The 20,976-nt window shown below is 44.8% G+C and overlaps 1 protein-coding gene across 2 annotated transcripts in view; it reads left to right on the top strand.

The window, feature by feature from the left end:
• The window catches only part of PITPNC1 (phosphatidylinositol transfer protein cytoplasmic 1), a 252,078-nt gene that overhangs the window by 202,257 nt on the left and 28,845 nt on the right, over nucleotides 1–20,976 (top strand). For both annotated transcript variants that reach the window (XM_029212734.1, XM_029212735.1), the window contains exon 6: nucleotides 8,852–8,947. In XM_029212734.1, coding sequence (XP_029068567.1) covers nucleotides 8,852–8,947 — 96 coding nt within the window. The remainder of the gene's footprint in view (nucleotides 1–8,851; nucleotides 8,948–20,976) is intronic.

The following is a 20,976-nucleotide window of genomic DNA, read 5'->3' as shown; positions in this document are numbered from 1 at the left end:
TCAGGTTCCTGCCTGTTTTTGAATTTTCTGCAAGCTTTAAGGTGGGTGGAGAAAGGAAAAGGACAAATCTCCAACACTGGCTGATGTTAAAGAAAAAGTTGTTCGTGACACTTGGTGAAGACAGGCTGACTTCAGGGTGCTGGCATGGTTGGGTTCTGAGTTGCAGACTGCCAACTTCTCCCTGTGTCCTCACATGGTAGAAGGGTCTAGGGAGCTCTATGGGGTCTTTTTTTTGGGGGGGTCTTTTTTATAGGGTACTAATCCCACTCTTGAGGGCTCCACCCTCATGACCTAATCACCTTCCAAAGGCCCCATCTCCTAATACTGTTGCACTGGGCATTTGTTTTCAACATACGAATTTGGGGGCCAGGGGCAAGGGATACAAACATTCAGTCCATAGCAATCCTTAACTAATTATATATGCAAAGGCCCTATTTCCAAATAAGGTCATATTCTGAGGTTCCCGGTGGGCATGAATTTGGGGGAGGCACTAGTCAATTCACTATGGGAGTATTGATTTCTCTTCTCATAAAGAAGAATCAACATAATACCCTATAACCCAGCCATCCCACTCCTGGGTATGAACCCTAAAGAAGTGAAAATTTGTGTACACACAAATGCTTTTAGCAGCTCTCTTCATAATTGCCCCAGACTTTAATGGGGGAATAAACAAATTGCTGTACATTCATACAATGGAATACTACTTAGTAAGCAAAACGAATGAGCTTCGATTTGCACAACCACAGGATAAATCTCAAAGGCATGGTCCTGAGTGAAAAGAGCCAGTCTCAAAGTGTTAAAATCTATATGATTCCATTTGTAAGACATTCTTGAAAAGACAAAAACTGTAGGAATGGAGGACGCATGAGTGGTTGCCAGGGGTTGGGGTGTGGGGAAATTGTGATGATAAATTAGTTTCTTGGGGTGGTGAAACTGTTTTGAATCTTAATTGTAGTTGTGGTTGCAAGAATCTATACATGTGTTAAAATTCATAGAACTGTATACTCCCCCCAAAATCAATTTTAAAAAAGATTGTTTCAGGGGCAGGGGGTCCAAAATAAAAAACAAGGTGCTGAGTTATTTTATTTTTTGTGAATGACGAGATGGCACTAGCTTTCGTGTAAAGTTAATTTTTTTTTAACTTATTTTTTTGTCTGCATTGGGTCTTCGTTGCTGCACGCGGGCTTTCTCTAGTTGCAGTGAGCAGGGGGCTCCTTTTCATTGCGGTGCGCGGGCTTCTCATTGCGGTGGCTTCTCTTGTTGCAGAGCACAGGCTCTAGGCACGCAGGCTCAGCAGTTTTAGCTTGCGGGCTCCAGAGTGCAGGCTCAGTAGTTGTGGCGCACGGGCTTAGTTGCTCCGTGGCATGTGAGATCTTCCCAGACCAGGGCTTGAACCCATGTCCCCTGCATTGGCAGGTGGGTTCTTAACCACTGCACCACCAGGGAAGCCCCTAAAGTTAACTTCTAAACTTTTGTCTCTCCTCATAGAAAACAAACTTATGATTACCAAAGGGGAAGTGGAGAGAGGGGTAAATTAGAAGTTTGGGATTAACATATACGTACTACTATATATAAAATAATCAACAAGGACCTACTATATAGCACAGGGAACTCTATTCACTGTCTTATAATAACCTATAATAGAAAAGAATCTGAAAAAGAATATATATATATGTAATTCCTCCTTGCTGAATTTGGACTGGAGTACTTCTTGTCTGATACATACCTTTTAGTACTTATTACTTTATTTTATTTTTTATTTTTATCATTACTATTTTTTTTTTTTTGTGGTACGCAGGCCTCTCACTGCTGCGGCCTTGCGGAGCACAGGCTCCGGACGCGCAGGCTCAGCGGCCATGGCTCACGGGCCCAGCCGCTCCGCGGCATGTGGGATCTTCCCGAACCGGGGCACGAACCCGCATCCCCTGCATCGGCAAGCGGACTCTCAACCACTGCGCCACCAGGGAAGCCCTAGTACTTATTACTTTAGTAACAGATTATATCTTATATGGCGCTGTTGATTAAATCTTGCATTGAATCGAGTCTTCTACAAAATCATAAGGCCCCTTGAAAATGGAGCTTATCTCACACATTTTAAGAGGCACAGTGCTGACCACATAGCAGATGCTTAGTAAGTATTTGCTGATTTATTGATTGCTGTAAGCCTGGCGTCTTCTCTCCAGAGCACTGTCGTTGAGTAGGTCCACCTTCAGAACAAATAAGTTACCCAACTCCATTCTGCGGATGAGGGTGGGAAAGAAGCAGAAATGTTTTTCAAGAGACCAAAGAAGACCATCCTTTTTTATCTCTATCATAATGGCGATGGAGAAGACAAGTCGCATATTCTCGGATTGGATCATATAGCTTACATATTTGTGAAACAGTCACCATTGTATTGTGTAGGCGTGAAAATGTTCTCGGTGGGAATACCAGTAGAGATGGGGTAATTAAATGATGGTTGTCTTTGTCAATAACTTGGACTATTTTTTTTCCCAGCCATAAGTGCTTTTCAGGCTCTCCTACCAGGTATGATACTGTTAGAGAATAATCAATAGAACCATGAACCGACTCTAGCCCCATATGCCGAATGTATGAACCAGGGACCCGTATCCCCTGCCCTGCACCAAATCAATTGTCCACTTTGCAAATCCAGAGCGCTGAAATGAAAGCATTGCTAAAACAATAATTCTGCTTCCAGTGTTCCTTCTTGCTGAACCTATTCTTTGTTAGTCAGTTGCCTCCCCCTGAAACGTCCCAAGTACAGCGAAAAAAAGTTAGAGCAGAACAGCAGCTTAGCTGGGATTCTTTGTCCCCTTAATCATATGTGAAGCATAAAATGAGACGACTAATAGACTTTTCTCAAAATCCCTACTAATCAGGCACCTGTACCTTGCACCCTTGGTAGTTTGGACAGATGGCAGGAAGATAAAATCCACACAGCTACTAAGCTTGGATCTTCCTCCCCCCCCCATTTTTTTTTTTAATAATAGAGTTTATTTTTTAGAGCAGTTTTGAGTTTATGGAAAAATCGCGCAGAAAGTACAGACAGTTCCCATCTAAACTTGGATCTTAAACCACAAACTTACTGTTATAGAGAAAGGGGTTGCAGAAGCCATGATTCCCAGGATTGTGGATTTCTGAAAAGCCGCTGTACACAGTGCTGTCCCTGGCTGGGCTATCACAAAATCCAGAAACGTCTAAAAGCAAAACGAGAGATTAAATAAAATCTAGAAAGGCACCCCTGTTCAAGGAAGAAATCTAGTGCGTCATTAAAACACATTCCATATTTATCAATGTACCTTTCCCTTCTGAGTTACAACCACATGACTCAGCATCTGTCTGTATTAAATATGGGGCATGTCCCCTTCTCCATCCCACCCACGCCCATGTTTACCCTCCTGGGAAAATCTTTTTTAAGAATGGAGTTATTAATGGCTACATAATAGTTCATCGAATGGATTTATCATAATTTCCTTGGCCATTCTCCCATACTGGGATATTTTGACTGTTTGCTTTTTTTTTTTTTTCCCCTCTCTCTCTGTTTTTTCTTGCTGTTACATTAATGTTACAGTGAAAATCTTTGTACATAAAGCTTTTCGTTTATTTAATATTCTTAAGATGAATTCTCAAAGCTTAAATTTACCAGGTCAAAGTATATGGAGATTTTAAAGATGCTTAATACTTAATGTTCATAATGCTTTACAAAAAAGGGAAAATTACTCCCTTTTCATTTTGGAATCTTTAAGATAGTTTTTACTCAGGAGATTTGCCTTCTCATTATAATATTGCTTAGTTCATATTAAAAGGAGTTTGTTTATTGAGTGTTCATTGTGTAGTTGGGGGGTGGAGTTCAGAAGAGTCAACCAGATTGGCACTGAAATCCATTACAGATGATTCGTGGGTGGGTATGTCTCTGATAAATAACCACAGATGGGCACATTATTATAAGGGATATAGGGGAAGTACCATATTTGACTCCCAAACCCAACTCCCATCTCAAAAAGGGACAAATTCCACCCAAGAAGCTCCCAAGAGCATGAAGGTACACAGCACCTGTGTCAGGTGAGATCCTGGTGGAGCTTTGGCTTAATGTATCAACATTAAGATGTGTCTCATCCTAAACTATCTCAGCAGATCTCATTCCACCTCAAAGAGCTGGTGGTTGGACCAGAGTTCCGGCAGCCGCTGCCGCTGCGGCTGCCACTGGGGGAGCCCCAATGAATAGTTAATCTTGCTGTTTTCCTTTGGGGCCTGGCTAAGCCTCTGTTTGTAATAGTGTTGGCTTAATTCTGGATCATGCCCTAAACTAAGGATGAAGATGAGGCTGTTTTACCCCCGCTGTGGCCTCTGATTACGCTACGTCGTGACCACTGCCACTTCCTGTTTCCCTGCTGCAGCCCCTCTGTGCACCACCCACGTCAGCTGCATGTGGGTGAAGGGGCAAAGAACAGGATGTAGGAGCCTAACATGACCCGCAAGTCACTCACCATCACCGACATTTTAACTGGAAAGAATTCTAGTGGTCATGTGGGTCACTTGATCTCAGCCACACTGGGGCCATAGATCTCCCTGATAATCAGATGAAAGTGGTCAAACCCTCTCTCCGGAAAGAAAGCATCTCCTCAAACGTTGGGTACAATTCCAGGATATCTCACAGCTCCCTGCTACCCATCCGTCTAGATGACGCCTTTTATTCTGCAGATAAGGATATGGAGACCCAAAAGAGGTGCTGGATCCTGCCCAAGGTTACACAGAGGTGATAACTGAATTCAAACTCAGCTGTCCTGATTCCCATTGTGGGATCCATCAGCCAATACTATGAGGTTTCCACTCTATGTTGAGCCCTATATTGGGAATTTTAGAAAGTTAGGGTGCTTACCAGCAAAGAAATAGAACTTGGGTTCATGAAAGGAATCTGAGATCAATCAGTAAGCAATATTCGTGCCATAGGTTCTTCTTTGGAAAGTAGAAGCTGATGTCTTCCGGTAATTCAGCAGTCATGTGTTGAGCACCTACGAGCATCTCCTAAAGGTTCTTAATCATTGGGAGATTTATTATTTATTGGAAATTAAGACTCTTTGTCATCTCAAGCCTGAAGAAGATGTTGAGGTCCTCAAACTGATTTTTTTGTAGCTTTTTTTTTCAGGTCCTCACCCTGAAACGTTGACTGTGAAGGTGCTTGGTATTTCATGGACTTGGATGCAAGAATTAAGTGTCATATTGAAGAAGGAGTCCAGAGTTGGAACTGAAAGCTACCTAAGTAGATTCTACTGCAGCCTCAGCAGAAAAGCTCCAAGTCGTTGGGGAGTTCCCAATAATAGCTACTCAGGACATACACTTTTCGGTAGCAGGAAGAGAACCAGAGTCCAGTTTCATCTTTCTGGAAAGAAATAGGAAGTACTCTTGATTGATATTTATCTTCTCGGTTGGGTGCCAAGAGGCAGCCTTTTATCCCTGGAGGAGTCTGATTGTGAAGCCTGGAGACTTGCCCTGAATCTGAGCTTCTCTACCGACGGGCTGTGTGACTGCAGGCAGCTCTTTTACTTCTCTGAGCCTTGGTTTTCTCATTTGAAAACTGGAAATAATAATACTATCCTGACCTTGTAGTTGTTGAGTCAACATAAATGACTCCTCTCCCTAGCTTGACAGTCTATTCTTTCTTTTGTAGCAGATATTTTCTTCCATCTTGTATTTTGGGGAGTAGCTTCCCAGTCTGTCTCTCCCACTAGATAGTAACTCATTAAGGGCAGGAACTCAGCCTTTCTTTTTTTTACAATGTTTCTTCTAGCAATGTCAGATTCTGAGACACTTCAATTAATTTTGGCTTTAGATTGAGTTTCTCTCCAACACTCCACTCTCTTTGTGGTGTGTCTACATTTTTCAGTGTATCCAGTGACAATGTATGCCATAAATTATTGGCTTTGGGGCCCAAAACTCAGAGTAGAAAGGTAAAGCAATATAATGGAGAGAGTACATGAAGGAGATATGGATTTGATTTGATTTTCCGTGGCTGATTTGCTCTGTGACATTGGGCAAACTGTGTAACCTCCGTGGGCCTTCATCTGTGTCACCATTCCTGCCTATCTGCGAAGGTGTCATGGCTGCCATATTACATCTGAGATATTTTCTGGTGCAAAGTGGTGGGTTTGGTGGTAAGAGAACTCAGCCCTTCTTATCTTTGCAGCCCCCAAAGCCAAGGGCGCCATTTTGTATGCAGTGGGGGTATTAGTTGGGGCCCAATTGGGAGGCATAAACCACACAATAATTTGAACAGGAAGAGTATATAAGTAATATAAGGAATTATTAAACTTTGATTGGAGTAACCATAAAGATGTAAAGAGAAGTCAAAGGCTAAGGGAGTAGATGCAAGCAAGAACAAACTTGAAAGGGGTCCACCTCCATGGCTGGAGTTCAGACCTCCTTGCAGGAGTTGTGGTTGTAGCCCACTGGATGGCAGAGAAGTTTGCTGGGTTTCCTGGACCAGAGCTTGTCCACAGTTGCTGGGCAGCAGAAAACAGCCCTCTGGGTTCAGGTGAGATGAGACTGGTGGGCAGGTATATAGGGTCAGGGCACCACTGGCAGTGCGAGGCCTGGCACACATGGTGCCTAAATCAGGAGGGCCATGTTGAAGGCCAGGACTCCGAGGTCACCAGGCAACTGTGTAGTCCGGGCATGCAGCTGGGACAGAGCAGCACCGCATGTCCCCCGTCCTCCCCCCCACCCCCACCCCAACAGATTCTGCAGCAGGAATAAGATTCAAACCAGGAAGAGAAGCACCCTTCTTCCTGCAGGGTCCCTCTAATAAATGGCTTAGTGTCCTACTCGCTGTCAAGGAGAAGTGCTTACAGGGTCCAGTCTGTTATCTCAGAGCAGAGACTTAAGGGTGAACTTGGAGCAGAAGGGCAATGTGATAATGGGTGATCCAAAAGTATTTGAATTAAATTAGGAAAAGCCACCTAATCTGTCAATAACTCCCTTAACCCCTGTTCATTTTCCCTTCTTTCAGTCCCATAAATTTTACCACCAATAAATGTCAAAGCTCTCTAACTTCTCTTGTAATTTACTCTCTAGCAGCTCATTTGCCTCTGGGGTGTTCCCTTCTGTTTTGTTTTCTTAATGAGGCACATGTCTTCTCTTGCACACACTTTAAAAGAGATTCATGCCAAGAGAGAGAAACACACAAACACCCTGAGACCCAGTGTTTCATTTCACAACTTATTTCTCCACTCAACCTTGAACTTACTTTCCTTCTGTCTCTCCATTCCATTTCAAAGCAATCAACCTGTCCCTCCCAAACACATTGAGAGTGTCCCCAAGCTCTTGACTTCAACTGGCCATGGAAGGAGTCAGAGCTGATCCAGGAACCAGTCTTTCTCTGCCTTTATGGAAAATGCAGTGGCCTCCTCAAGTCAGACTGGGGAGTTAATCTTGAATAAATCTGAAGAGTCCAGTATCTAATCATTATAGAAGAAAATTGGTGACCGAGCAAACAGCAGACTGGGCAGATAATAATCAGCACAGATATTATTCAGAAAGCATTTGGAAAGGACTAGGAGTTTCAACTTGTAAAGAGCCCTCCAGACGCTCTCCTGTGGGAGAGTGTGTTATTAATAGGCTCCAAATTTGTGTCAAGACAATGTTCTTCGGCGTCAACCACTCTGTTCTTTCAAAATATTTCATTCTCTTCTAGAGAGTCAGATTTAACTAGTGTTAGTGGATGATTCCCTTGTAGGAATTAGCTAAACAGTGAGATAGGGATACAGTTGAGACTTTCTCCAAGGATCAAGTGATTTGCAAACTTAATCTGTTTACTATCCTTCAGAAGTGTATCCCTTTAGATCAGAAAAAGTGGCAATGGGAAAAAGTAGAGGAACTTAATCTTTCCACTAGAGTGTACATCTATATATGTGGCTGTCTGAATTTCTTTTTTTTCTCTTTTTTTTTTTTTTTTGCGGTACGCGGGCCTCTCACTGTTGTGGCCTCTCCCGTTGCGGAGCACAGGCTCCGGACGCGCAGGCTCAGCGGCCATGGCTCACGGGCCCAGCCGCTCCGCGGCATGTGGGATCTTCCCGGACCGGGGCACAAACCCGCGTCCCCTGCATCAGCAGGCAGACTCTCAACCTCTGCGCCACCAGGGAAACACTGTCTTACATATTTCTTTGCAAGTGTTGGACATCCTGGGCCAGTGGAATCAAGCATAGCTTGGCAGGAAGCCATCTCAGTACTTTTTCAAGCTCCACCTTCTTACCACTGTGTGTACCAAGAAAATCATGCTCTTAAATGATCAAGAATAAGACAGTGGGTAATGGGATTATGGACAATCTTTATTTTCTTCTTTTTTGTTTATCTGTATTTTTTTAATGAGTGTGTGTTATTTCTGATATTAGATATATGTAAACATTGTAATGAAAAAAAAAAACCCACATTTTTCTTCTCTAAATCTCAGGCTGTATTACTGCTTTTTGTCTCCTATCTACCCAGAACCTTTTTAGCCTCTTCCCTCCCCCTGTTTAGATTAACTGCCAAAAATCAGCAGACTTCCTTTTTGGAAGAGATTTATTTCTTCACTCTTGAACTACTAAAAACAGCCTGTTTTTCTTCTTCCCCTAACCAAGTGGTGATTGATGCTACACCTGCCTCTGATGTGACAAAATGTAAGCGATGAATAAAAACTTTTCGTGATTCTTGCACATTCAGGGGCAGCGTAGAGCTCTCCCCGGGGGCACTGAGCCATGTGAAGATGCTCTGTGGGGAGTTATTCCGCCTCAGGCACCGTTGGGCCAACTTGCAGGCACCTTGAGGATCTCACCCACTATCACTAACCTTTGATATTGTTGCTGTGCTCTTTCAGATTTTTGACAATGAAGCCAAAGATCTGGAGAGAGAAGTGTGCTTTATCGATATTGCCTGCGATGAAATTCCAGAACGTTACTACAAAGAATCTGAGGTGAGCAATAGATGGGATGACATGTGGAAGAGAGTCATTCAATCATTCATTCAACAAACATTTATTAAGTCCACACTGACCTGGGACACTTCCATCTGTCTTTGTGTTGATTCAATTTGCTTTCACATCTTGCTGGACTCTTTACTGCGGGTCTCAAAATGAAGTCCCTACTGCTTGGGGCCCGTGGTTAACCCCGGCTGCCACTCAATTTCAATGTAGTCTCCTATCTCCCCAGCTCTGCCATCAATCTGGGCAGCAAAATACTCACAAGGCTGAACCACCCAACGATAACTGGCCTATAAAATGCAGCAGCCACCTCTGGCTTCCTGTTTGGCCAGGCCTGGGCCCAGCCTGTCTCCCCCGCTCTGCAGGAGCTGTGTTTTATTTGTACCTTTGGGGTCTAACACAAAGAAAATGCTCCATCAGTCCTCCCTGAGTGCATATTGAAACTTGGACAGCTCATCTCTGCACAGAACCTTTCTCTCAAAACCAGAAGTGCCTTCATGCAGCCCTCTCCTTTTTTCATCTTGACTAAGAATAAATTTAAGAAAATATGTGTCTGTATGACTCCCACCTACCAGAATCCATTGTGTGCCTCAGTGCAAACTTGCTATTTTACTGTTAGTGCAAGTCCCCATTTGTATCCTGTTAGTATTTTATTAATGGCTGCTGACGGAACTTGGGTGACCCCCTTGGAAATAACGTCCCAGCCCTGCAACGACAACAGATGCTGGGCTATTTTTGTTGTTTAGCAACATTCAGCCAATCACAATATGTTTGGAGTTGGGGCCCCAGTCTCGTCCTTGAGCTGTAACACATGGACCTTGAAACTCTTCCCTCAGCTTGGTTAAGGCTGATTTAAGACATAATAAATAAACCCGGTAAAAATGAATTCTACCGTGACACACACTGGGCTCCCAATGTGGTTCAGATTTTTTTTGCTTCCACCTTTTGGGATTCGTTTGGATATCAGAGTCTAACCCAATGTTAGCAAATGCTTAGCTGCTTAATTGCAGGCATGGGCTCTGCAGCTGCTGTCTCTTTAAAGTCGGGGAGAGGCTGATGTGAATTACTCTTGGTGGGACTCAAGGATGAGGTTTTGATCGTCATCAGTTTACATTACACTCTGCAGCCAACGACACTTGTGAATTTTCAGAAGAACAAAATGAAATGCTCTCTGTATAACTGTGGACCTGCTCAAGAGGAGAAGCTTGGCCTCCCCTTGTCTTAGAGGAGGTACTTCTGTGGTTTCATCTCAAGGCCACCAATACTTATGGGGCTTCAGTGATGTGCAAAGCATCATGCAGTGCATTGGGTGAAGCTGTTGCCCCGTCGCTTCTGTGGCTCCTTGGGCCTGGGGGGCTGCTGTCTTACCTGGACGTCCTGGCCTCTTCGGTAGCTCAAGCCTTCTAGAAAGGCAGCGTTGCCAGAAAACTCTGAACTGATTTCAGCTCTTCCTCTTAGATAGCTTTGGTGTGGTCCTGCCTGGCACTCAGGGAGTTCCCTTCTGATTCGGAGGAAAGTCTTAGGACAGATATGGATCACTAATGACAAAATCAACAAGTCTCATTTCTAGTCATCGTGTACCTGACTCATCTCCCTGTGCATTGTGCTCCCAAGAACCACCACTGGAAAGCTTTTTCTCATTGACACAGATATTCAAGGAGCATTTTTTCATGTTTCACAGTCATTCATTTTCCTGGGTCATAAAATATTCTTTTCTAGATGCAGTTTGACCAAGGAAATGAGAGGGGAATAGTCATTCATCCAGTAAATATGTACTGAGTACTCACTGAGTGTCGCAGACAATATTTAGATGGGGATGTGGCAATGAACAGAAGAGACACTGAGGGTCTCTTCCCCCACAACATTTCCAATCTAGCAGGGGAGCCAAACAACAAAGAAATAACTACATGAGCACATATGGAGTTAAAAGTCACAGGTGCCATAAGGAAGCTTGCAGGGAGAGACCACGATAGGGAAACTGAATTTAAGAGGATGGGATCAGGAAAGATGCTCAGGGAGAAATGGCCTGCTGGGACCCGCAGGATGAAAAGAGCTGGGGGACAGTGCTCCAGGGGGAGGTGACAGCATGCATGGGAGTCCCAAGGTGTTACCTATGAGGAAACAAAAGAAGGCCAGTGTGGCTGCAGCAGCAGAAACAGAAGGAAGAATGGCACAAAGCGAGGTTGGAAAAGAGGGTGGGGCCATGTTAAGACACTTAGATTTTATTTACATGCAGTAGGATGCCTTCGAAGAAATTAAAGCTGGGGCATCATATGATCTGATTTGTGCTTTTAAAAGATTGCTCTGGATGGAGAAGGGACTGGCCGGGAGCAGAGTGGAAGTCAGGAAACCACTGAGGTCATCGGAGTTGTCTACCTTGTTGATTATTGAAGTCATATGGCAACTTGAAGTGGAGGGCTGGGAGCAGATGGCTTGGAGGTAATATTTTGAAGAGAGACTTGACAGGGATTGGTCGTGGACTGGGTGTGAAGGTGAGAGAAGAGGAAGAGTCAGGATGACCTTAAGGTTTACAGCTTGGGCAACAGATAGATGGGGGTGAGAAGAGGAGTGGATTTTGGAGAAAGATGGATGGATTTTGTGATGACAGGGAGACATCTAGAACAAATAGAAGTGGGTCTGGAGCTTAAATGAGAGATCTGGGCTGGAGACAAATTGGAGAGTATTTGGGAAATAGAAGAATTTAAAGTCCTGAGGATGGATGAGAGTGAGCAAGTGTACATTATAATGGGAAAGGGGTTCGGGTCCGAGCATTAAATTTAGGACAGCAATATTTGGAGATCAGGAAGAGGATGAGGAGTCCCCAGGGATCTACAAAGAATTGGCCAGAGAATTAGAAGGAAAACAAGGAGAGAGCACCAAGGAATGCAAGTTCCAAGAGAGGAGAGGGATTGTTTATGCTTAATGCTAGTGAGAGATCAAATAAGATGAGAATGGAAAACTGTCTCTAAGAGCAGTGGTTTTCAACTGGGGGCGATCTTGCCCCACAAGGATGCTTACAATGTCTGGAGACATTTTTTTTTAAGATTTTTATTTATTTATTTATTTATTTATTTATGGCTGTGTCAGGTCTTAGTTGTGGCACGCGGGATCTTCATTGAGGCACGCGGGATCTTTTGTTGTGGCGTGTGGGCTCCTCTCTAGTTGTGGCGCGCAGGCTCCAGGGCGTGAGGGCTCTGTACTTGTGGTGCACGGGTTCCAGAGCACGTGGGCTCTGTAGTTTGCGGCATGCAGGCTCTCTAGTTGAGGCGTAGAGCTCAGTAGTTGTGGCGCTCGGGCTTAGTTGCCCCGTGGCATGTAGGATCTTAGTTCCCTGACCAGGGATAGACCCCGGCATTGTAAGGTGGATTCTTTACCACTGGACCTCCAGGGAAGTCCCTGGAGACATTTTTGGTTGTCACAACTTGGGAGTGCTACCAGCCACTAACCACATCCTATAATGAACAGGACAGCCCGCCACAACAAGAGTGATCGACCCTCAAATGTCAGTATGCCAAGGCTGGGAAATCCTGCCCTGAAAGTAAAGGTCGTTGGAGATGAATGGAAGTCTGGACTCAGCTCTCACACTCAGAGCCACCCCTGCCTGTCCTGGAGTCTTACTTAATGGATGTGGAGGAAGGGGGCCCCAGAGGGCTCAGCCCTGCACACTCTGTCAAGCCCTGCTTCCCAAACGATCGCCAGCCTACATTACAGGTAGAATTTTTTCTCACTCGCCCTGGCAGTTAGACCACAGAGGAAAAGGCATACTTGGGAGCCTGCAATAAAATAATAGGAAAAGTATGTTCCGTGGGACTACCTTATTACCTAAACCCACCATCATTGGACTTCCAGAATCCACACTGCAGTATGAGCCTACCAGAAGGGAGAGAAGTGAGTGTCCTAGGCTGTTTAGGTTGTGTGTCAGTAGCCAGGGACAGAGAATAAGGGAAACAACCGATTCAGAAGGCAAACCACTTCCAAATACATTTCTCCTCTGCACACTGTAAATAATTAACATCCTCCTCCCTGCCACAAGAGTTTCCTTCTAAAATGAAATCTGACCTTGTCATTTTCTGCTTAAAAGCCTGGTCCCCTTAGCATGGTCCTCTGCCTTCTCCCCTGCAGCCCTCCCCACCTCTGTTCCTCTCAGTTTGGAAGCTTCTAGTCATTACTCTTTAGAGTTCAGCTCAAATGTGACTTCTCTTCTTTAGACTCTCCTGGGCACCCCACTCCCTACCCACTGGCAGCAAGAATTCTGGTCTGTGGCTTCTAGATCATGCTGGCTCGTGCTAGCTCACAGTTATACCCTGAGCTCCACGAAGACAAGGGTTGTCGTCTTCATCACCATTCCCCAGCAGCTAGGACAGAACCAGCACATAGCAGCCACTCACAAAACGGTTGTTGAATGAATGAGTGAAAGCCACGGGCTTTATTTTTTCCTTCTAGCAGTGACAATTTCGGAGCGAGCGCTATCAATGAAAATGCATTTGTGGCCATTAAGCTAACAGTTGTGAATCAGAGTTCCTTATATATATATATTTTTTTTTTTCCTTTAACCTGAGGCCTACAGCTTTACGAGCTTTTTCTTCCAGTCCATCTTTGTAAGTTGACTATGTCAGCATCGTAAATAGGAACGCATTTTCTGCAGAGAAAGCTGAAATGCTGGTGGGCTCAATCTATTCTGAGACTTTTGAGGCTTATGCATTCAGACCAGGGTTATCTGGGTCACCACTCAGCTCCCGTCACACACACACAGACACACACACAACCCCCTCCATCCAGGCCGAAGCAGGGGATTGAAGTAATTTCTTTTCTTTTTCCATTTGTCCCTGGAAACCTCCGAACCACATGAGGCAAGAATGCCTCTCTCACGAAGGTGACCAGAGCTGGAAGTTTTCCGCTGGGTGCCCTCTGCCTGGTGGCACAAGGGCCCCCAGTAAGCGGAGTTTCAGAAGGACTCCGGAGACTCAGCATTGGCTGGTAGCTCAGCCCAGCGCTCTCTTTATTCTCATTTCGTGGTGCCGTTGTTTCCCAGCCACATCAGGGGCCTAAGCTGCAGCTCCCAAGAACCTCTTAATCTCAGGTTTTTCTCTCCTATCTGTGGCAGGACTCCGCAGGGCAGCACTGCATTGTTTTAAAAAAAGAAAACAGTGTGATTTCTCGGGCCCAGAGAGCACCTCCAGGTGCACCTCCACAGGGCCCCACCAAGGCCGTGCCCCCATTAGAATCATGAAGCTCTTTGCATCAAGTCACATCAGCACCACCCAAGCAGCAAAGACGAAGACAAGCCAGTGTCTGAGCAGGTTGTACTTGTTATGTGGTCGATACGTGCGTTCTGCCAAGGTGCCCATCCCTCTGATGCTCTGCCAGAATTTCAAGGTGAAAATCCCAACCCAGGAAGGAGGAACTTAGGCCGATCAGTTGTAGCATGCCCTCAGAGGACACGGGCAGTGAGCCCACACCTGCAAAGCTGAGTTGGCCATTTGCGATGCAGGAACAAATCTCAACACCCAGCCTCCAGGACTGGTCCATCCTGGACAGTCTCCAAAAGTCAGGCTTAGGGAGCTCTAAGTCAGAGGCCTTTGGTGTTGGCTCAAGTCCAGTGCTCTTCCTCCTGGATTCACTGCAGTCGTTTTTAAGGTTCAGCTTCCATTACAAGATCAAGAGGGACCAGAAAAAGTGGCATCTCTAGTGGCCTTCCAGGGGTCTGTCCCCGCAGCTCCCCCCCCCAGAGACACGAATGTGGAGTCATACGCAGTTTCTAAATGTTCAGCCTTGAGTAGAAAGGGGGAAAAAGAAAAAGGAAATGTCATTTTCTGGGGGAGGAAGTTTAGAAGTAGAGGATATGTTGTGCTTTGTTTTTTAAAAATCTTCATTGATTTATGTAAAGCAAAGGGGAGTTTATAGACCAGCGGTTTCCAACTAAGGCCAGTTTTGCCCCCCAGGGGTCATCTGGCAACGTCTGGAGGTATTTTCGATTGTCACCACTGGCAAGGGGTTGTTTGCTATGGCATCCAGTGCGCAGAGACCAGGAATGCTGCTGTAAACATCCCGCGATGCCCAGGACAGCCCCACAGCAGAGAATTACCCAGCCCGAAACGCCAACTGTGGCAAAGTCGAGAAACTCTGCTGTAGGCCAATCCAAGGACAGGAAATGCAGGAAAACCTATTAGAAGCAAGACTCATCAATTTCTTTCGTTTGCATTTATTAAGTGCTTACTGTGTACCAGGCTCTGTGCTAGGCACTGGGGCTACAAAGGCCATAATCGTGTCTGGTTTCCACTACCCTTTGAACTGGATCCTTTCTTTTTTTTTTAAGAAAAAAAGGAAATTCCTCTTTCTCTTCATTTTGCAAGATGTAAAAGAGGTCTCCATTTTACCAGTGTTAAATAAAGCATAATAATTCTAATGGAGAAATTAGGGAAATTTACAACGTTTTGAACTCGGATAGCAATGAAGGAGAATGTGAGACTGTCTCAGAAGCAAGTACCCCTGAAGTGGTATGATTGAAGGTAGGAGAGTACCAGGCAAGTTTTTAGGCAGGATTTGATTTAGAGCTTTCCCTTTGAGTTGGGTGACTGGGGGACTCTTTTGGAACTCAGCCTCCAGGCCCCCTGGATTATAGAGTTTTCCTGAACTAAGGAATCCTTACAAGCCAGTTCATTGGTCACACCCGATCTAAATATCTGTTGAATTCTCTCTTAAGGGAGAGAGAAGCGAACAAAGAGATACATCTGACTTTTCCAGTAACTGTCAAGGGTAAGAGATTAAATGCTGTTTGCTAAGTACAACAGGCCCCAGAAAGGGAACGGAGAGATGAAATGAGTAAATATTGTCATACTCAGCTGTACCCTTCAGTACAAAGTGCTTCATCCAAACCACTCTGTTCCCTCAAATTAAGAATATTTTCATGTCGGTCTATATCTTGATGGTTGAGGGTGGTCAAAATTTTCAGTTATCAAAAAAAAAAAAAATTCCAGTTATCTCCAAATGGCCAGATTTAACACAGCTGCCTCCTGCTGGGGTCCACTGTGGAGTTCAGTTTGTTGTGCTGTTATTGTCATTTTTTTTTCCCTTTTCCCTCCGTCCATCTGCTTCTTTCTGAGAATAACGCAGCTGTTTGGTGATGGGTTCCAATTTGGCGGCGCTGGGCACCTCTGGGATAATAAGAACTGTCTGCACCCACTGGTGTGGGGCGAAGCCTCCACCACCAAAGTGCTCCCCAGTGATAGCCTCCAAAGCTGGCACAGAAAGCCTGCAAGGAGATAGTCAGTGGAAGGGTCTCCAGTAGCTGCTGCATCGCAGGGCCCTGCGCCTCTCCCTTCGCAGGGTCTCCATGAGGCCAGTGCTATTAGAGAGGGAAGCACGTGGTGGCCTCTGGAAGTAGCCGGAGCAATAGATGAGAAGGAAAGCCATTGGAAGAACTTTTTTTTTTTCTTGGCTGCATTGGGTCTTTGTTGCTGCACACGGGCTTTCTCTAGTTGCGGTGAGTGGGGGCTACTTTTCTTTGCGGTGCACGGGCTTCTCATTGCGGTGGCTTCTCTTTGTTGAGGAGCATGGGCTCTAGGCGCGCGGGCTTCAGTAGTTGTGGCACGCAGGCTCAGTAGTTGTGGCTCGCGGGCTCAGTAGTTGTGGCGCACGGGTTTAGTTGCTCTGCGGCATGTGAGATCTTCCCAGACCGGGGCACGAACCCGGGTCCCCTGCATCGGCAGGCGGACTCTCAACCACTGTGCCACTAGGGAAGCCCAGCAGGCGGATTCTTAACCACTGCACCACCAGGGAAGTCCCAAGTTAGGCATTGTTAAAGTTGGTGTTTATGGGGCTTATAATTAAACATAACGCATACATGACATTATTTTATAAAAATGAGCTCACACGATGCAACTTTGCAACATGCATTTTCTCAATAATGATATAAGCTTGCCGTCTTTCTGGGGCAGTACAGGTCTCTCTAGCACACTTTGTAATGACTGTATGATGTGCCAGTGTATGATTATGCCATTCTCCATTTGGTGGACATTTAGAGTGTTTCCATTCTTTTGCTATTATAGTACTTCAGGCAACACTCTCATGCTATATATTTTTTTGGCATAGTTTTAATATTTCTGTAGAATAAGTTCTAAAAGTGAAATCGTTGTGTCAGTGGGCATGTGGGTTTAAATCTTTTTAGATATAGCCAAATTGCCCCCCACTCCAAAGCTATATTAAATGACTCTCTGATCCACACTTGTGTGGGAACACACTGAATTTTGAAGAAGTGAGATTGGAAAGGCAGTGTACTGAGTGAGAGCAAAGGCGGTGAAAAGGTAGGGAATTCCACTGCACGTTCAAGGGTCAGTGAGTAACCGGGGCAGAAAAGAAGAGCCTCCAATGTCAAGCCAAGGAATTTGGCTTTTATTCTGCAAGTAGCTGAGAACTTTCAAAGCAGGGTCACCAGCCACCTTGCAAGGTGTCTCAATTTGTGACCACACCAGAGAAACTGACTTTCTCGGGGGGGCGGGGGGGGGGCGGTGGTGAGGGCAGACAGCTGGACACCTAGAGGTTTAGAACCCTGTAACTCATCAACTTACTTGTCTCCTTCTTCTGCTACCTCTTTTCGTGAACAAATCACCTTCAGCCATATTGGCAGCAATAAAACTTTGTTAATGAAAAGAAACTTTTGGAAATAACAGGGCACTAAACAGTAGTCCAGTCTTCAACAACCCTGGCTGCGTCATTTTTAGACCAATAACAAATAGGTACTCTCTTTCAGTTCTCATTTCTTCCAAGTAAAAGAAAGCTGGGTCACCAAGTCTTACTGAAATACCACGCCTAGTGCTGGTGTTTAAAACCACTACTGTTCTTTTGGCCTAATCATGTGGAGCTACTGCAATGTTGTGAGCAAAGCCAATTTTTATTGGGAGTACTAGGAAAACGGTAGTGCCCAACTCCATCCTAGAGAAAGGATTTTTGTTTTTTAATTTTTCAAGGGGAAAAATAACCAACTTAAACTGCTGCAATAATTTGCATGAATGAGGTTCCCCAGAGCTCGGTGCCCAGAATAGCAGTTCCAAATCTTACCAGTTGGATTGGGTAGTGAAATGCCAAACCATGTGAGTCAAACAAAACTGAGGCAAATGAATTCCTAAATATCAGATCAAAACCAGAGATTCTAAGTCTCTGCCAGGAGTGGAGTTGCTGATTGTGGTTCTGGGTCATTGAGTCAATAGAAAGAGCCTTTGGGGAAATGACCCCATGTCCCAAAAGGGAGGATTCAACCAAGCAAAACATCCATTGAAGGGAGAAACAATTGGGCTTGTTGAAGAGGGATCTGTGCGAAAGATAACCTCTAGAACTCACGGATGGGGATTCCCAGCCCGTGCTTTCCTTGAGTAGATGGAGCTCAACCCTAATGTACTAAGGGGCTCAGGCTTTGGGAGGCCTCCCAGGTGATCACAGCCATTGTACTTCATCAGCACCAATGATGATTCACCATCTTGAATCTCTTCCTCCGTTCAAATGAGTGGATGGATATGGAGAGATGAGATGCGATGCAATGAGATGATGTGATGAAAGGCAAAGCGTTAAAATGCACAGTACTGGCACACACTTAGCATTTAATAAATGTTCCCTTCTCCCTGCTTTGACACTGGCATTGAGATCTGCAGATGTGTCGCTAGGATGGTTGCTCAGTAGAAACCAAGTGTCTTTGTTTCTTAAGATTTTTTTTTTTGATGTGGACCATTTTTTTTAAGTCTTTATTGAATTTGTTACAATATTGCTTCTGTTTTTTATGTTTTGGTTTTTTGGCCATGAGGCATGTGGGATCTTAGCTCCCCGACCAGGGATTGAACCTGCATCCCCTGCATTGGAAGGCAAAGCCAGGGAAGTCCCCCAAGTGTCTTTGGAAAGTGGCTGCCATGAGTGGGGCTCTGGGAGTTTGTTTGCATATTGCTTTTTACTTGTTGGCATGAATGCAGAAGAGAAGCACAGGGTTGGTTTCAATCACTCCAGTCCACAAGATGACAGAATTTGCTGCAGGTACAGCAAGATCCTTCAGAAAATGGAACCATTTGTACTGCTGAGACTTTTTTAAAAATGTGTTCGTATTACTTCTGTTATTGTTTAACCTGAATTCAGACTGGCATGTGCCTCTTATACTTCACCCCTAAGAAACCTTAGAGGTTGATTTACTGTTTGTTGTGCCAACCTGGGGCAGTCTGTAGCACTGGAGTCCCAGGATGCTACCCAAGGCAGTTTGGGCATTTTATCAACTGTCTACCACAAGCCTTTTACCAGGTGTATTTTAGAAGAATAATAGTTAAGACTTTAAAAGAAGGAAGCAGGATCCAAAGGAAAGGCTTTCAGCCAGAAGTGAACAGATATAACCAAGCTCTTCTTCAGTCCCATCTCATGGAGAACCTCCATCTGTACGTTCAAGAAAACAGGCATTAAATCCACAGCTTGCCACCTACATCAGCCCCTGCTATTTTTGCCTTATTAAAACACCAGGACTTCCTGTCCCTTAGAGCAGAGTTCCCAAATCAGATTAGAATCACCTTAGGAGCTTAAAAAAGTGCAGATGCCTGGGACCCTCTCTGGACCTACCAAACCAGATGCAGTAAGGTGGGACCCAAGGATCTGTGTATGAATGCATCACGTTTGGGGAAAAACCTCAGAGGAGAGCTTCCCAACCTTTTTCATGCCATGATGCACATAGAAAATGATCGGTTCTGATTGGCATGTCAGGGAGCTCCTGGTCACACAGGACCACCCCCCAGGGTCAGGAGGCCCAGCCTGCTCACCCAGGGGCCAAGGGGACCCGGACCTTGTCACACCTGTTTATCCATTCAAGGTAGGGAAGCTCTGCCTAAGCAAGCTCGATTTACCGTGTTCACATTTTAAAACCATTTTATTGTTACTTAATTTTGTAGAGGCGAAAGGAAACAGCAATGTAAGCCTGGAAGACTGCCCAATCCCCTACCGAGGGAGGGGTCAATACCTTTGATTTTCATTCCATCTGTTGAGAATCTGATACCATCTGTCATCTGTAGAGTCATACTCAATGCCTTCCTTGCCAGCCAACAGTGTTTTTATAATATACATTTGTGCAGTTTTCTCCTAAGTTGCTGCTGAGTTGGGGGCTGGCTTAGGATTGACCCTCATCCAAATTTATTTTCTTTCATTGAAGACCGTAATCAGTGTCTGTCAGATCCTCTGGCTAGATCTTGCCCAAGCCCTTTCCCAACTAGCTCTAAGAATCTAGGGCTGCGACTCTGGGATGATGGAAGTGATATATTTTTCTCTTGAGAAATAAGACCTGACCTAGTGATTCTCTCCTCCACTTCCATTTTTTCAGTCTCCAAGTACAACTGTTCAGCTTCTGCTCCAAAAATATCCAAGAAAGAATAGGTGCTATTTAGTGGCTTGTCTTCATCTTTTTTTTAATTGTTAAGGGACCCAAAGAAAGACATAGAATTATCAGCTCATTAACTTGGGCCTTATACGTTTCAACAGATTTCTCACAGAATTGCTAAACCTGACTTTAGAGGGACAGGAACTAACTTTTGAGAAAAAGAAAGGTCATTGCTAAGTTATTTTATTCAGTTATATCATTTAATGCTAACCATTCAATAGAATAGATATTGTTTCCATTTTATAGATAGGGAAACTGAGGCTCAGAGAGTCTAAGTAGCTTGCTGACGTTTCAGGAAGCCTTGATTCAAACCCCAAAGGTTGTGCTTCTCCTCCCCCACCAAGCTGGCCCCTTCAGGCAAAGCTGAGGTTACAAACACTGTTGTCTGTCTTTATAAAGCACTCTAGGAAATTTGTTTCCTCCTAAAATGTAATTCGTTAACCCGGAGTCTCACTGACCATATGAATGGAGGATCTTAGGGAAAGACAGAGTAAGTAAGAGGAAGGGCCTTTCCAGTCCCTTGGTTACCCTCCTTAGGTTTAATGATCTGATGGAAGTCGACTCCCCATCTTTTAGGAAGGTTTTCCTCCTTGTGAACATTCTAGAAAATAGTGGGTTGGCCAAAGCAAAC

This window comes from Monodon monoceros, unplaced genomic scaffold (assembly GCF_005190385.1).
Source record: "Monodon monoceros isolate NGI ecotype Baffin Bay Population unplaced genomic scaffold, NGI_Narwhal_1 Super_Scaffold_9, whole genome shotgun sequence".
In the NCBI taxonomy this organism is placed as follows: domain Eukaryota; kingdom Metazoa; phylum Chordata; class Mammalia; order Artiodactyla; family Monodontidae; genus Monodon; species Monodon monoceros.
This window is presented reverse-complemented; position numbering and strand designations above follow the sequence as displayed.